Raw genomic sequence first — 18,522 nt, 5'->3', positions numbered from 1 at the left:
ACCCAAAATTAATATCTCAATATCTCAAAAATGATAGCAGCACAAACGAAACTTTTCACAGCACAAAAAAGCACAAATTATTGACATTTGTATATAAATTTGCATCTGATGAGAAGCCAACTTCACGGAGGTGAGGCTTTTAGTAACGGCTCTCGCCAGGCGAAAAATCCTGAAAGCCGACTTACCGGGAATGATGCCCTCGGGATCGAGTCCGAAAGGGTTGTCCATGAACACGCCGATGGCGTTGGCCCGGGCCCCGCCCAGCTTGTTTTCCACCAGCAGCGTGTAGCGGCCGTTGTTCAAATGCGTGGGTTTATCCAGGAAGAGGCAGCCGTGCTTCTCGGAGCCATCGCCGGAGTCCGGGATGATCTGCGTGTATGCGAAGATGGTCTCCTTCAGCTCCGAGCCTTCGTACAGCCAGCTGATGTTGGCTTCAGGGTTGCCGTCCACGGCGAAAGGGAAGCACCAGTGGTGCATGGGAACCGCGTCCCTCAGGTACAGGATCTTGGCCGGGACTGCCGGGTGACAAAAAAGACAATCGTCCCTTATCTGGAGCGCCTATCCCGCTTCGGGATTCCTGGATTCCGATGTAATCAAATGCAGATCAGTGGAACCTTTACAAGAGTTAGTGTTGCGCTTAAGATCACACTATCCGAGAACAAAACTTTGCCGACACCAAAATGAGACAAAGATTCTTGTGAGTCAACAGTGAGAAAATATTAAGACTTTTTGGGAGTGGATACCGAGACGGGATTAAGACATTTTTGGAGTCAAGATTGAGATAGGACCAAGACTTCTGAGACTTCATACCAAGACAAAACAAATACTATCAGGTTTTGAGAATGAAATAGAATGCTTATGGGAGCTGTGACAGACAAGACTAAGATTTTGGGGAGTACATACTGAGGTAAAACTTTTAGGAACCGAGAATGAAGACATTTTAGGAGTCGAAACCGAGACAAGACTACAAATTTTGGAAGTGCATACCAGGACAAAACCAAAACTATTGGGAGTCGAGATTGAGCTAGGACCAAAACATTAAGGATTTCAGACAGAGACACGACCCTGACTTTTTGGATTCCAGAATGAGACAGGACAGAGACTTTCAGGAGTTGAGACAGAGACATAACCAAGTCTTGTAGGAGTTGAGATAGAGACTAGACTTTCGGGAGTCGCAAAGACAAAACAAAGCTTTTGGGAGTAAAGACCGAGACAAGGCAAGACTATAAGGAGTCGATAATGAAAATTTAATCATGTTACATGGTTATTGACTCATTGACCAATGAGTAAAGATTGTGTTTCTGTGCCACTGACGGCGGTAGACGTCCAATCCATTAGCCGCCACAAAATGGTGAACGTGTTTGCCGCCATCACATCATCATTAACTGAAAGTTTGGTTTTCTGGTTATCTTTTTACTAACCACAAAAAAAGCCAAGGAAAAAGCCCTCCCCCGAAACAGTGATATTTCTTTGGCACTTTTCCCCAGTTTTGCAGACGGGGCGCTTTTGCCTGGCCATTTCCACCAATCGATGTCACGCACGCGTGTTTTTAGAGACGCGCTGACCCCACCATGAATAATGAAGCCCCGGTCAACGTGAGGATGCGCCAACCACAAACTTTACAGGAAACGATGCGAGGAGACACTCAAGAGACCCCCGTTACACTCGCTTGGCTCACTGGCAAAAGTGCTGAATACGCCCCTCCTCCCATGAGGGATGGCTACCACCGGAAATCACCGACAAGAGGAGAGCTTTGGCTTCTCTCGGGATACTTCACAAGAAAAGTTTTTTAATCCAATGCACGTCATTAAAATTTCACAAAATCAATGTATGGTGAGATTATATTCAGTACGATTCCACCAAAATTTGAAAAACCACAGAAATGGCCCAAAATGACCTCGTTGCCTGGCATTGGCTGCCATAGAAGTGGGAAGAGCCTGTTTGAAGCGGGGGGAGTTCATTCGCTGCCACCCTCCCAGCTCACATGGATTGGACGTCTACTAAGATAGCTTGTTTTTCTGTTTATTAGTGGTTTTGTTTTGCCTGACCAATGTATCGATGATGGTTGTGTCGCCATAAGGTAAGATCATCGTTATCGTGAGCTTTGTATCAAAAATCGCATCGTATCGTGAGGTACAGTGGTATGAAAAAGTATCTGAACCTTTTGGAATTTCTCCCATTTCTTCATCAAATCACCATCAAATGTGATTTGATCTTTGTCAAAATCACACAGATGTAAAAACAGGGTCTGCTTTTACTAAAACTAGCCAAACATTTATAGGTTTTCATATTTAATGAGGATAGCATGCAAACAATGACAGAAGGGGAAAAATAAGTAAGTGAGCCCTCTGCTTAAGAGACTTAAAAAGCATTTGAAACCAATATTTACCAAACATTTTAAGTCAGGTGTGTTTGCCCAATCACTGAAGAGTGATTTAAAGCTGCCCTGCCCACTATAAAACACACACCTGATAAGAATTGTCTTGATGAGAAGAATTGTCTGATGTGCATTATGGTCGGTCAAAAGAGCTGTCTCAAGACCTGTGATCAAGGATTGTTGATTTGCATAAATCTGGGAAAGGATAGAAAACCATCTCTAGAAGTCAAGATGTTTATCAATCGACAGTCAGAGAAGTTGTCTACAAATAGAGTTTGGCACTGTTGGTTCTCTCCCGAGTAGTGGCCATCCACCAAAGATGACGCCAAGAGTTCAGCGAAGAATACTCAGAGAGGTAACAAAGAACCCCAGAGTGTCTGCTAAAGACTTACAGAAATCACTGGCACAGTCCAATATCTGTGCGCACATCAACTATATGGCTAGGAATGATGTTCATGGGAGGACTCCACGGAGGAAGCCACTGTTGTGTAAAGTAAAACAAAAAACAAAAAAAACCCGAACATTGTTGCTAATTTAATGGTCGCAAAAAGGCATTTGGACACTCCGCAGACGTTTTGGCAAAATATTGTGTGGACTGATGAAACGAACCTTGAATAGTTTGGGAGTAACACACAACATCATGTGTGGAGAAAAAATTGAAAAGCTCACCAACATCAACACCTCATCTCCACCGTGAAGCATGGTCATCATGATTTGGGGCTGTTTTGGGGCTGTTTTGTTACTTCAGGGCCTGGACACCATGCAGTCATTAATGGAAGAATGAACTCAAAAATTTACCGAGAGACTTTATCGGTAAAAATGTCAGCTGTGTGGGATCATTTCACCTTAAAGGACGACAAAGACAAAGAGGCAGAGTGCAACATATGCCACAATAAAATCAAGCGTGGTGGTAAAGCTGTAAGAAATTTTAATACAACCAACCTCATCAAGCATTTAGCGAAATACCACCACAAACAATATAAGGAGTATGTTAAGAAAACCCAAGACAAAAAGAAAGGTCCAACGCAACTAACACTGGCAGAAACTCTTGCTATGCGTGACAAACTGGCACTCGACAGTCCCAAAGCCCAGGGAATAACAAGAGTCATTGTCAAAGAATTCATTCTGGATGACGAGCCAAAGACGCACCATCCAAAACTTAGAACCACGGTACAACATGCCCAGCCGTCATTACATCCTTGAGCGATTCGGCCATGGAAGATTCGAGAACGATTCACAAACATCCAAATTCCGATGACTGAAATATGTCAACTAATACACAGCGCGGTCTTCAGGACGCAAAGAGACTGCATTGCGTCCCGAGAGTAAACATCATGCTTGTCATAGACCCGGGTAATGCCAATGCTCAACTCACGGCTTTAGCTCAAACTCATGCCGCTGGACAAAAAACACAAGAATACCTGACTGCTGCTGACAGCCGCTACAAACTACGTCAACGTCGTTTTACTGTAGATAATAGATATCATATGTATTTAGAACTAGATGCTAAATGACGGCGTTTGCAACATTGAAGTATTGAAAACTAGTTGCGTTAGTAAACAGCTGCCATCTTAAAGCAGGAGACTTCCCTCGTAGGCTGTTGTGAACCTTCCAAGCGAACCCAATTAACTTTTTATCTAAAATACTTCTAAATCGGAAAAACCATGACTTGAATCTATCTTCAAAACAGTTTTAAAACTTTCACATGTCGAAAGTAGACAGAAGGGACATTATGGAATAACGGGAGAATTTTTAACAACTTTAAGAGTTGATTCGCAAAATTAAAGGCATTGAATGTAGTTTAAAGCTGCTGACACAGAATGGGACTTGAGTATTTTATTTACTGTTTTAAAATGTTAACTTGATACTGAAATAGTCGTTTATTTAAACCTGAGAGGCTTTTTATACAATTTTTGTAGCTAATGCACGAAACATTAAAAGCATCTAATAGCTTGGGAAGTTTGTGGGATTGAGGTTGTTTGTGTGTTTTGCTTTTCCAAGATAGTTTACAATATTATTTGCACGTTTTACTGACTGACTATGCCATTTCTGTTTGTTATTTATAATGTTTTGTGTTTGTTACCGAATAAACAGGTCAGTTTCTTGTTACCAACCATTGTGTGTCGTTCAAACTCACCTAATTCAGCTGGTGAGTTGTTATCAAGAGTACTAAAACCTTTTTCAACACGAGTCTGACAACTAAGTAAGGAGGCTAAATAACTTTAAACTTTAACACATGCTCAGATAGGCCGGTATCGGTATCGGCCAGTATCGGTATCAGATCGGAAGTGCAAAACAATATCGGTATCGGATCGGAAGTGCAAAAACCTGGATCGGGACATTCCTACAAACAACACATAACCGATTGACACCATTTTTAGCAATTTTGAAACAAAATGGGGGGCTGCTTGACCTCAGATTGACCTATAAAAGAATTGTAAATGTAAATAGTTGGCTGTGTCATACGCAGAGATTAAGGGGGGGCCGCCCTCGGTGGCAGAAAATGTCATTGCATATAATTGAGATTCCAATATATGAATTTAAAATTAAGACTTTGCCGGTATAAAGTTGTCTGTAAAAGTTGTAAAGCAATAGTGCTGCAACGATTAATCGATTAACTCGAGTATTCGATTAGAAAAAAATATTCAAATTAAATTTTGTTCCTTCGAGTATTCGCTTGATTAAAGTGGCGTTGTAATGGTTTATTTTGAAAGTGTTTGTATTTCGTTTTATTGATTAGGCTGGATACACTACCCTCTGGTCTGCCTCATTTCACATGGCTGAATCCAACTGCACCCTGTTCAGACCAACGTAAGCTAAGTATTTGTTTGAGCTCATGTTTTTCAATGCATTCGTAATTTAGTTTATAGGTATATTTAGCCGTTTTTTTTTTTCTGGGAATATGTGTCTGAACCATTTGTTAGGAGCACTGTAAAAAAAGGTTTGCATTTTAAAGCATTTGAGCTAATGGACTATTGCTATGTAAGTTAGCCAATTGTTCTTTTGTTGTACATAGATCCTACTTTTTTTTTTTTTCCATAATGTTTGTGGCTCAGCTCAGGTATTTTAATTTTTCATGTTCTTTATTCGATTACTCAATTATTCGAACTAACTACCCTAATTTTCGCACTATAAGGCACACCTGACTATAAGCCGCCCCACACCAAACTTGGCAGGAAAACGGCATTTGTTCATAGATAAGCCGCACTGGACTATAAGCCGCAGCTGTCCTGTAGTATGTGTGTATGTCATTAAGTATGTATTATGGGATATTTACACAAAAAGGAACTTTATTTGACATCAGCGTCATACCAATTACTTTGAACCAATTGGCTGCAAAGCTTCATTGCTTTAAGAAGCTTAATTTGGCCATCACTGTCAAACAGTCAACCTCTGCTGTCACCTGCTGTCAACACTGTTGTTGTCCAACATGCCTCCGAGCATGCATTGCAGCGCTACAGATGTAAATATCAAAATTCATGTCCTGTGCTAATAATTTCTTCAGTTACTGTTCCAGTTGTTTCATTAATTGCTAGTTATGGTATTTTGTTACACTTTATTAGACAGTGGTGCCATAAGACTGTCATAATTATGACATGACACTGTCATGAGCATTTATGAATGCTTATAACAGATGTCATTTAGTGGTATCTGGCAAATGATCTCACCTCTGAATGGATGTTAAAGATCCAAGATGGACATAAAGTAGTTAGTGACTTAATTTGCCAGGTGACACTTAATGACATAAGCATTCAGTAATGCCCATGATACTGTCATGTCATAAGTATGAATTACGGTCTTATGTATGTTATGATAGTTCTTTGTAATAAATTGTTACCCATTAACCCAAATAAATCTTCAAATAAGCCGCACTGGACTATAAGCCGCAGAATTCAAAACGAAGGAAAAAAGTAGCGGCTAATAGTCCGAAAATTACGGTAGTTCATCGATTAATCGACTACTAAAATAATCGATAGCTGCAGCCCTATGAAGCAATAAAACAACAAAAATGAACAAAAAAATTATTTTTATAGTAGGTCAAAATTATTTTGATTATTCTTTACACTTTATTGCAAATGAATATTGGCTCCAAAAATCAGTTGTCGGCCCTTTTAACTACTAATAATCGGTATCGTCCTGAAAAACTCGGTCAATCTCTAGTAGTAATCGCTCTTAGTCCAAATGGATTGGACGTCTCTCGCCGTCAGCGGCAGCGAAAGGCCACGTTTGACGCGTCCCTCAAGACCGAGCCACCGAATACGAATAAATGCAGGCGTGCGGGCGGGCGCTTAATGGCCAGGGTTGTGGAGCAAATGGCTCTGATAGAAATGGAAGTGTTCTCCCGTCATGTTTCTAATGGAGCTCTCTGCGGCCGGCCGTACAATCAGACAAATAATAAGCGCAGCTGGCAGACGTTTAATGCCAACAATCAAAGGAGCAAAAAGGGAAAGTCTTTCTCGCCAACCAACCCCACCCCCTGCCGCATCCCTTTTCTTAGCCATGCTACAAACATCACGGGGGTGGGGGGCAAAAGTATTTGCACTTTTGTGTACTATAAGTACAAGTTGTGAGGCAAAACAGTATTGATTCAACCCACGTACTTAACAGCAATATCTCTTGAAATACATTTTCTTTGAAAGATTTGCAGGAATGTATATACAGTGATCCCTTGTTACTTTGCGCCCCTCAGTCCATTTTTTTTCCCAATTAAAAAAAATTAATAATAAAATAAATAAATCTCGTAGTCTCACTCTCCCTCCTGCTGCTCTTTATTGGTCAGGCAGTGCATTGGAACTGCTTATTAATCAGGCATGAAAATTGGTCAGGGGTTGAAGGGTGTGGAGGAAATATGTTTCGGTAGGGCTGTCCCAAACGACTGATTTTCTCCCGATTAGTCAGCCGACTATTTTTACGATTTGTCGACTAATAATTTTTATTTTTTTTAACGATATTGGAAAAAACTATCATTGCGATTTTTGGGGAGTTTGCGATATCAAAACGAGAACATTTTCACCAAATAACTTGAATAACTCCATTTGGAACAGCTGCACTGTTGACCAAGAAAAACAGTTTGGTCACTCTGGGAGAATGAGACGCTGTGGTGCTGTACGAGCATGAAGCAGAAAAACATGGATGTGTGTTTTAAATTAAAACCCAATCTTTTCCGATGCTCTGAAAAATGGCGCCATCGGCCCTCATTTATATAACGCAGTTTAATACAGTATCTGCACACTTGCTGCGTTTATGAAGTAAAACAAAAGTTGAAATGCTGAAAAAAGAAAAAAAAAAACAATTGCATGTCCTGCGATGTGACTATTGCGCATGCGCACATTGTGATGGAGATGTTCAAATGACATATTGTGCAAGCTTAGCTGATAGCATTTACTCATGCGAAAAAATGGAATGTAAACAGATTATGAACACTGACTTCGCCTTTCCAACATTATTCAAAAAATTCTTGAGAAAAAAATCTAGCATTATTATTTTAGTATGCTATATATAATATTCATTCATTCATTCATTTTCCATGCCGCTTATTCCTCACGAGGGTCGCGGAGGTGCTGGAGCCTATCCCAGCTAACTTCGGGCAGTAGGCAGGGGACACCCACACAACCATTCACGCACACACTCACACCTATGGACAATTTAGAGTGTTCAATCAGCCTACCATGCATGTTTTTGGGATGTGGGAGGAAACCGGAGTTCCCGGAGGAAACCCACGCAGGCACGGGGAGAACATGCAAACTCCACACAGGAAGGCCGAAGCCCGGGATTGAACCCTTGATCTCAGAACTGCGAGGCAGACGTGCTAACCACTCAGCCACCGTGCCGCCGCTATATATAATAGTATTATAATAATTATAATATTCATTGCCAGTCATCTTTTTTAAAAAAGGGTGTCATTTTAAAACTATTCTTAGTGTAGAATCTGAATTCTTTAGTATTATGGTATTTACATATTATAGACCCTACTCACATGACGTCACAACCACGCCTCCGCGCCATATTGTCCGTCTACTCGTCGTGTTGATGCATTACCGCTACGTAAATTCCTCCTATTATGGCGTGTTTTTCTGCTCGTTAACATTAATAATCAAAATGGTGAAGGCGTGTGTGGCGGTCGGTTGCAATAACAGAGAAGATAGACGGAGAGACTTGAAGTTCTACCGTATTCCGAGAGACCCGGAGAGGAGAGCGAGATGGACTGCTGCAATTCGACGAGAAAACTGGGCTCCAAACGATTAGTAGTCATTTTATATCTGGTAAAATGCATTTAATCTATATTTAGAGGGTTTTGGGCTGACAAGCACAATTAAGATCATTGCGAGGCTAATCGCCGACAACATACAGTTTCAAATTCAAGATGCTTATTTCTTCCACCATCATTATTTTTTGAATAATATTTAGCTGGTACCAAGTGAAAGAAGCTGGCCTCGTCTACGGATCATCAGTTAAACAGGTGTGTCCAAACCTTTTGCAAAGGGGGCCAGATTTAGTGTGGTAAAAAATGCAGGGGGCTACCTTGGCTGATTTACATAGACCAATATATTTAAACAAATTTTAGCAAGCCCTTCTGTGTGTCACATTTGCTTTATTATTATTTTTAATTCATAATTTCAACAGTCTCGTCTTTGTGGCTTTCGACACTCGAACTCTTGCGAAATACTGCTTCTGTGAAAAAATAAACTGCTTCAAGTTGCTATAATTTCTCGCTGCGTATCTTCCCTGTAATGTTGTCGTACATGTCTGCGTGTCTTGTTTGGTAATATTGCGTCACATCGAACTCTTTGAAAACAGCGACTGTCTCTTTGCAAATGAGGCAGACACAGTTGTTGCGTGTTTTATTGAAGAAATAGTCCAATATCCACCTATCCTTGAAGCGTCGGCCATCGCAGTCAACTTTTTTTTTTTTTTTTTTTTGGATTGTCGCCATTTTAGAAATCACACAGGGTAATGTTGCTTAGAGTGCTGCTCTTAAAGTTTTTCAAACTTTCGTGAGAATAGGCTGATTTTGTGTGGACAAGATAGTTGTAGATATCAGGGTAGCAAATGTCAGGCAGAGAGGGCGAAGACAGCGGGTCGAAAAATATTGATTTAGGCATCAAATATGGATCTGGCGAATGGATAGACTGAAGCTTTTCCACATAACGCCTTTTATGCAACGCATCCGATGAGTTTACAGCGTCAGCTTCCATGAATTGCTCTATAAACTGAACGACTAATTGAAACCATTGAGAATAGGGCTAAACAGAGACGGACAATATGGCAGCCGGATACAGCGACACGTCATTCTGCGACGTTGGTGAGTAGGGTCTATAGTATTAACCCCACATACTTCAGAATTAACTCCAGAAATCGTTATTTATATGACGAATGTGACGTGCTTTTATTTTGAAATGTTCACCAGAAGGACGTTCACTAAACCGCTAATAACTTTACACTCCGCAAAAAGCACTTTTCGTCATTGGTTGTGGTGTCACCAATAGATTTGTTTTTTTCATTTTTTCATTTGCAAATGCTGTTAACCGGTGATTTTTCATGTTTGAAGTGTCACCTTTTAACCGCAAGTTTGCGTTTGGGAGAAGACTGCCAAAGTTTCATAGCAGGCTAAAGTAGGTCGTCTTTTGGTCCCCCATTAGTGTCAATGCTAACGTTTACAGCAGGGGTCCCCAAACTACGGCCCGCGGGCCGGATACGGCCCGCCTCCACATTTGGTCCGGCCCCCTGAACAATACGAGAGAGCATTTTGATTTTTTTTTTTTTTTTTTCTCAATAGTGTTATTTATTTCCTGGCCTTTTTTTGTGAAGAACTCAGAGAAGGTTATTCAGTCATTAACAATTTAATTAATTGAGTGATTATTATTTATTATATTATATTATATTATATTATATTATATTATATTATATTATATTATATTATATTATATTATTTTTATTTTATTTACTTTTGTTCCATGAAGAATCCAGAAAGGGTTATTTGATTGTTGCTTTCTGAAAAACAATATTTTTTTTACATTTAGGCAATCATGCAATCGTCACACTTTTTCTGTTACAAACTGACCCCGGCCCCTCATCAGAGAAAGGAAAAGTTATGTGGCCCTCACAGGAAAAAGTTTGGGGACCCCTGGTTTACAGTGTTTAATATAGACGTGTTTCCTTATTTTGTATGTGTGAACTGTAATTCTACAGCGTGTTGATGACCAATAAACATCTGGATACAACAACTGGAGTCTCATATGTCATCTACACGCATGCACGCGGTGATAGAACGCAGCCTTGAAAATCACTGCCCTCATTCTTATTTACCTTGCGATAAATGGAATCATTGCATATCGCGACAGGCTTATCAACTTCAATACAGTTAGTTAAATGGACTTGCGACCCCCCCACCTCTAAAAATTTTCTCCTACGCAATTCATGTAGTTCACCCTTTTTGACTTCAAAACGGCGAATTTTGCCGAAAGGTAAGTGATTTTCATGCCTGATTATTGCTAACGATGATTGACAGACGTTTAATGTTTGATCTTGCCACAGACGCTTGGAAGCCGAAGCTTCAAAGTGCCGCATACGTCAATCATCGTTTAACTTGTTAAACAGTTGCTGTGGCAACTCATTGTGTGTAAGAGAGCAGCTTGAGCGGATTTGAGTGGACTCGCTCAATGAAGCATTTAATAAAGACAAGCATTTTTTCGACTTTATTGTTGTTTTAAAAAATACAGTGATCCCTCGCTACTTCGCGCTTCAAACTTCGCGCACTCAGTCTATCGCGGATCCGTGTCACTGTGACTCCCTCCCTCTCTGCTCTCTGATTCCCCAGGCAAGCAGTGCGTGCATTGTAGTTGCTTGTTGAAGTTAACGATGGTGACAGATGATTGCGCCGCACATGTCGATCATCGTTTAACTGCCAATAAATGTTAACAAGTTTGATCTCTGAGTGCATACACGGGTGGGGAGGGATAGGGAAGCACGTGCTGTAATGTGTGTGCGTGGTGAGGTTAGAGGCAGCTGGCCCGGCGTGATTGTCCACAAGGTACACAGGGATCGAGAGCAGTTTGTGATTGTAAGTCACACCAAGGGAGGTAACAGTGTGTATGTGAGAGGATTTGGTGCGAGGCTCTGTGTGCACATTCCAGGCGGGGGGCGCTGGAATGAATGTGTGTGTGTGTATACAAAAAAAAACATTACAAGACAGTGTATATATATATATATATATATATATAATTTTTTTTTTTTTTTTTAAACTACTTTGGGAAAAAGTGAAAAAACATGTCTTATATGTCAGGGAAAACGCGGGCAGGTGGTGTGGACCCAAATGCAGGGAAACAAAAGGCAGCCAGGGAGGTGGTGGTGATCTCAAAAAACGTTTTAATAATAACTAACAAAACACAAAGTACAACCAAAAGTACTGGGGATCAAAAAGGCAAGGTTCTAACAAAACTTACGTTTAGAACACGAGGGCTTGGATAGGATCTTGACTTTGACACAGACAATGACGCAACAAGGAGTGAAACGAAACTGGGAGCTTATATACACACACACACGGACAAGGGGTAACGACACAACGAGGAACAGGTGAGCACAGGAGGATGCAGATTGGAGGATACTCTAGGAGGCACAACAGGTGAAATCAATGGGCAATCACAGGGACAAGTCACACGAGGAGAAAACCAACACAAAATCTAACATTATATGTATCTCTTTCCAATGCAAAATCTGAACAAATACAATGTACACCCCCAAAAAACTTTTTTTTTTTTTTTGAGGGGGGGGGGCTGCGCTACAAGGCCATGTCCACAGATCTGAATGTTCCTGTGTATACCGTGCGCAGTTTCATCAATAAGTGTAAAGCCCACGGCACTGTGGCTAAACTCCCTAGATGTGGACGGAAGAGAAAAATTGATGAGAGATTTCAACCAAAGACTGGTCGGATGGTGGATAAAGAACCTTGATGAACATTCAAACAAGTTCAAGCTGTCCTGCAGTCCGAGGGTACAACAGTGTCAACCCGTACGATCCGTCCGCGTCTGAATGAAAAGGGACTCTATGGTAGGATACCCAGGAAGACCCGCATTTCTGACCCAGAGACATAAAAAAGCCAGGCTGGTGTTTGCCAAAACTTACCTGAGAAAGCCAAAAACGTTTTGGAAGAATGTTCTCTGGTCAGATTTTTGGGAAAAGGCATCAACATAGTCTACAGGGGAAAAAATGAGGCCTTCAAAGAAAAGGTCCCCACAGTCAAACATGGCGAAGGTTCCCTGATGTTTTGGGGTTGCTTTGCTACCTCTGGCACTCAACTGCTAGACCGTGTGCATGGCATTATGAAGTCTGAAGACTACCAACAAATTTGGCAGCATAATATAGGGCCCAGTGTGAGAAAGCTGGGTCTCTCTCAGAGGTCATGGATCTTCTAGCAGGATAATGACTTCAAAAAGCAATAGAAAATGGTTTGAGAAAAAGCACTGGAGACTTTTAAAGTGAGTCCAGAACTGACTCCCATAGAACACCTGTGGAGAGATCTGAAAATGGCACCCTTCAAATCTCAGAGACCTGGAACTAAAAGTCCAGCAGTGCATTATAGGAAACTCATTGATGGATACTGGAAGCGGTAGTTATTTTGTCTAAAGGTTGTGCTACCAAGTATTAGGCTGAGGGTGCAAATACTTTTGTCCGGCCCATTTTTTTGGAGTTTTGTGTAATATGATAATAATTTCATTTTTTTTTCAATGCAAGCAAAATAAATGAAGATATTACTACCAAAGCATTTGTAATTGCAATTATTTTCTGGGAGAAATTGAACATTAACCTGATAGAATTGCAGGGGTGCCAATACTTTTGGCCAGCAGCACTGTATATTTACATAAAAATGTTTAATGACCCATTTAATTATTCATTCAATATTTCACTCTGGCACTTCCGGCCCGCCATAATTGTTTCGTTAACAATAATATAACTACAAATATATATTATTATTATTTCTGGTCACACAATGATGGCGGCTCCTTCCCGTTGCTGTTTTGTTCCGTCAATCTCTGAGAGACAAAGTAGGAGGCCAAAAGCCATTCGTCAGTGCCGCATTACCCACCCGAGCGCGGTGTCATATCTCATCAAGTCACTGATGCTCGCTCGGCAGGAAGCCCAAACGGCTGAGGGCCCCCGGCACGAGCGCCCGGGGACAGATAACCCGCAAAAAAAAGAAAGTAAAGATCTGATCAGAGAGCCTGGCCTCGCCCTTAATGGACTCTCGCCTCCCACTCCGGAAAAAAAGCCCTTCTTCATCTGGCCGTGATTGGCAGGCCGCAAAACGCTGCCGATCAATCAACAGCACCGGCGGACGCTCGTTAACCACCGGCCCTTTAATTACCCTTAATTACCTCCCAGAACAGGAGCGTGGGCGATTTAGCGCCGAGCCATCGATTGCCCGACCTCTGCTTTATATTAACACAGTAGCTGCCGATGACAGCGATAGATGTCCATTCCAACCTACTTGGTTGATTTTTTTTGTTTTGTCCGATCAATCAGGTTATACACTCGTTTATTCATATTTCATATTTAATTTTTCTTGTATATTTTTTTAATATAAAAAGCATGAAGTATGTACTGCGATTGGCTGGCAACCAGTTCAGGGTGTCCCCTGCCTACTGCCCGTAGTTAGCTGGGATAGGCTCCAGTACCTCCGCGACCCTCGTGAGGAAAAAGCGGCATGGAAAATGAATGAATGAATGAATGAAGTATGTATATACTGTATGTTTTTTTAATCGGATAAATGTCACTTTTTTTGATTATCTTACTTGAGGTAGTTTTAGGCATGTTGTAAGTAACAAGGAAGACAAAATCCAATTTCAAAGCACACTCTCTTGTATGACAATTTACAGTTTGAATTAGAGATGTCCCTATCGATCGGCATCCGATCGACCGATCATGTCATTTTCAAAGTATCGGAATCGGCAAAAAAATATCAGCCATGCCTTTTTTTAATATATATATAATATATATATATATATTTTAATCAAATCGTTTTCTAATTTTATTTCATGTTACAGACATACTATGTTACACTCATCCAGAGTCTTTAGTTTAGGCTAAAGGTATGGTTATCAAATTTATCCCGTTAATTTTTTACGACCCACTCACGCATTGCCGCGTTCAATCTGTAATGGCGCCGTTTTACCTATATAGAGAGATAAAAGGCAGCGTAAAATGAGTAGAGTGAATTTTGGCAGCCTTTGGAGCCTTTCTTTTAATTAGCTAAAGCCTTACAATCCCTCTCCCTACAATTAGAAATAAGCAATGTGGGGAAGTAAGGTAGCAATTGATATTTTTCTTAACACCTTATGTTTTTTCCCAACGCAGAGAAGATATATCAATTGGTAGCACTACGCACAGTCATGGTTCCACTTCCCATCATGCATTTGGGCATGGCTGCAGTATCATTTACTGAAAGCTCAACAAATACACTAGATGGCGATATTTAGTCACAACATACAAAGTCACAAGTCTTTCTATCCGTAGATCCCTCTCACAGAAAGAATGTTAATAATGTAAATGCCATCTTGAGGATTTACTGTCATAATAAACAAATGCAGTACTTATGTACTGTATGTTGAATGTATATATTCGTCCGAGTTTTATTCATTTTTTTCTTAATGCATTGCGAAAATGTATATGATCGGGAAAAAATATCGGGAGTGATTGGAATTGAATCGGGAGCAAAAAAAAAAAAAAAAAGCAATCGGATAGGGAAATATCGGAATCGGCAGATACTCAAACTAAAACGATCGGGATCGGATCGGGAGCAAAAAAACATGATCGGAACAACCCTACAAATAACCCTCTCTGAGTTCTTCACAGAAAAAGGCCAGGAAATAAATAACAAAAGGTTGAGAAAAAAAAAAAATTCAAAATGCTCTGTGGTATTGTTCAGAGCGTCGGACCAAATGTGGAGGCGGGCCAGTTTATGTGTGTGGTTTCTTTAGTTTACTTTACCATCTAACAATAACCCAAGCACCAATATGCTTCTCCAAAACAATACAAACGGACGCTTAGGAAACTGATTAGCATCATCGCAAACTATCTTAGCGCTCCGTGATAAGTAGTAACGTCAACAAAGAATACAAACAATGCAATTGACTTCATTCACTCGCCTCTGACGGAGACACACTGGGTCTAAAAACACAAAAGACAATCTAACTCTCGCCATTTCGCAATATTATTGATTCAGCAACCCAACCTGAGTGTAGCAGTGAACTCTTTCTTTCTTTCTCTAATCACTGGCACGCACGCGCCGCCTCACATAACGCACAAACAAGGACCCAAAAGCTCAAAAAAGTGAAATTCACATGCGACCTCGTTGTTTTTGTATAGTGAACTGCATAACGGCGTCATCGGTCACACATACATTTGTTTTGGGTCACGGTAAATGAGATGACAGCAGTGCAATGAGGGATCGGGCGCCGGCTTACACTCAATGTCCAGCTGCACCACATCCTCCCCGGGTCCGGCTTGGTTCTCGGCCTGGCAGGTCAGATTGTGCAGGTTGTCCCTGGATGAGACGTTGCTGAGGTACAGGAGCACCTCCAGTGTGGAACCCCAGATTCTCTCCTGCCACAAAAGTGCAACACGTTTTTGGTGTTATTTCTAGGTATGGACAAGAAGCAAAATCTTGATTTTTTTTTTCTACATACAGTCACAGACGAAATTATTGGCACCCCTGGAATTTTTCCAGAAAATGCAGTTTCTCCCAGACATGAATGCAATAACAAATGTTTTCAGTATGAATGTGTTTATTTTTTGTATTTGCATTTGCATTTGCCGCTGGCTACGTGAGAGATTCATGGGCTCATTGGAAGCCAGCCTGTCTCACTGTCCTATCTGTGGAAGATATTCAGAAACTAGATGTGAAATGAGACTTGCCGGCATTAGTAAACAACCACCATCTCAAAGCAGTAGACTTCTCTAGAAGGCTCTGTTGTAGCGAACCTAATTAACTTTATATCTAAAATATTCCTAAATCGGCAAAATCTTGAATCTATCTTTAAATGATGAAACCATTTTAAAACTTTCACATGTCGAAAGTAGACAGACGGGAAATTATGGAATACTGTGAGGAATTTTAAAAATTTATTCTAGGGCTGTCAAACGATTAAAATTTTTAATCGAGTTAATTAATCACAGCTTAAAAATTAATTCATCGTAATTAATCGCAATTCAAACCATCTATAAAATATGCCATATTTTTCTGTAAATTATTGATGGAATGGAAAGATAAGACACAAGACGGATATGTACATTCAGCATGCTGTACATAATTACTGTATTTGTTTATTATAACAATAATAATGATGGCAATAACATTAATATTCTGTTAAAGCGATCCATGGATAGAAAGACTTTTAGTTCTTAAAAGATAAATGTTAGTACAAGTTATGGAATTTTTTTATTAAAAACCCCTCTTAATGTTTTCGTTTTAATAAAATTTGTAAAATTTTCAATCAAAAAACAAACTAGTAGCTAACCATTGTTGATGTCAATAATTACACAAAGCTCATTGTGCTTAAACCTATAAAATCAGTCGCACCAAAGCGCCAGCAGAGGGAGACAAAAAACACAAGTAACAAGTGACCATCACACTGTGCTGTCATTTTAATCTGTTTGAGCGGGGCATGTGCGTTATTTGTGTGAAATATTTTAACGTGATTAATTTTAAAAATTAATTACCGCCCATTAACGCAATAATTTTGACAGCCCTAACTGATTCACAACATTAAATGAATTAATTTAGTTTAAAGCTGCTGATACAGAATTGGGACTTGGGTATTATATTTACTGTTTTGAACTGTTAATGTGATACTGAAATACTAGTTTGGTTTAGCTTGAGAGGATTTTTGAACAATTTTGGAACTAATGTACAAAACATTAAAAGCAGGGGGGTTGGGGGAGGTAATGGGGTGCATCAACAATCGATTTATAATCTAATTTTAGCCTCTGAATCATAATCGAATTGTCAGGTGCCCCAAGATTTCTATTTCTATTGAACACTATAGAGAGATCTCCAAATCACTGTTGCAAGAAAACCTTTGAAATCTGAGAGACCTGGAACAGTTCGCAAAAAATGAGTGGTCCAAAATTCCATCTGAGAGGTTCACGAAACTTGTTGATGATTGTAGGAAGCGATTCCGTTCTGTTATTTCTTCCAAATCATGTGCAACCAAATATTGAGGTGAGGCTGCCAGCAATTTTGTCCAGCCTATTTTACTGTCTAAAATGGTGTCAATTTTGATTTTTTTCTTCAGCTGTTTAGTGTTTTTCCAATGCACATTCATACTGAAAACATTTGTAATTGCATTCATTTCTGTGAGAAACGCTGTATTTTCTGCAAAAATTCTGGGGATGCCAATAATTTCGTCCATGAAAGTATATCATTTTTTTACTCTGATAAAAACCCCAAAAATTAAATAAATATAAAATATAAAAAGTATTTCCTTTCAACGTCACATTTTTTATTTTAGCCAAAAACTTTTCATCATTTGGCTATTAAAGCAACTAGAGCTGTCCCGACTAGTCGACATTGTCGACGTCATCGATGACGTAAATCCGTCGACGAGCACAACATCCTGTCGATGGTTAATAAAGGGTTAAAAAAATATATGCGTGGAAAGTTCAGAATGTCAGACGCGCTCTGTATGCAAGCGGGGAAAGCGGCACAAAGCCAAAAAAAGCGCACCAGAGTGTCCAAAACATTGACTTATTTCAAAGAAACAAAGGAAGGTACACTCTTTCTGTCCTGTCTCTTCAATGCCAAGCTTGGCTGCACGTCGGCCGTGAATAAACACCTCAAGCGCCGTCGCCCAGTTTGTAAGTCCATCTAACTAACTAACGACATGTTTTACTGAAGTTGCTAAGCCTGTCGCGATATGCAATGAGTCCATTTATCGCACGGCAAATAAAAATGAGGGCGGTAATTTTCACGGCTGCCTTTTATCGCTGCGCACGTGCGTGCGTGCATGCATTGGTGCGTGCGTGCTGATGGCATATGAGACTCCAGTTCCTTTCTCATATCAACACGCTGTAGAATTAAAGTTCAGACATACGAAATAAAACAAATCTATATTAAACACTGTAACGTTAGCCCTGCTACACTGAGGTGA

General features: G+C 40.3%; 1 protein-coding gene across 1 annotated transcript in view; it reads right to left on the bottom strand.

Moving 5' to 3' along the window:
* Positions 1-18,522, bottom strand: part of ntrk1 (neurotrophic tyrosine kinase, receptor, type 1) — an 81,296-nt gene that overhangs the window by 29,401 nt on the left and 33,373 nt on the right. The window contains exons 7-8 of the mRNA XM_057834117.1: positions 15,838-15,976; positions 186-515 (exon numbers count right to left, since the gene is read on the bottom strand). Coding sequence (XP_057690100.1) covers positions 186-515; positions 15,838-15,976 — 469 coding nt within the window. The remainder of the gene's footprint in view (positions 1-185; positions 516-15,837; positions 15,977-18,522) is intronic.

This window comes from Corythoichthys intestinalis, chromosome 4, assembly GCF_030265065.1.
Source record: "Corythoichthys intestinalis isolate RoL2023-P3 chromosome 4, ASM3026506v1, whole genome shotgun sequence".
Lineage (NCBI taxonomy): Eukaryota > Metazoa > Chordata > Actinopteri > Syngnathiformes > Syngnathidae > Corythoichthys > Corythoichthys intestinalis.
This window is presented reverse-complemented; position numbering and strand designations above follow the sequence as displayed.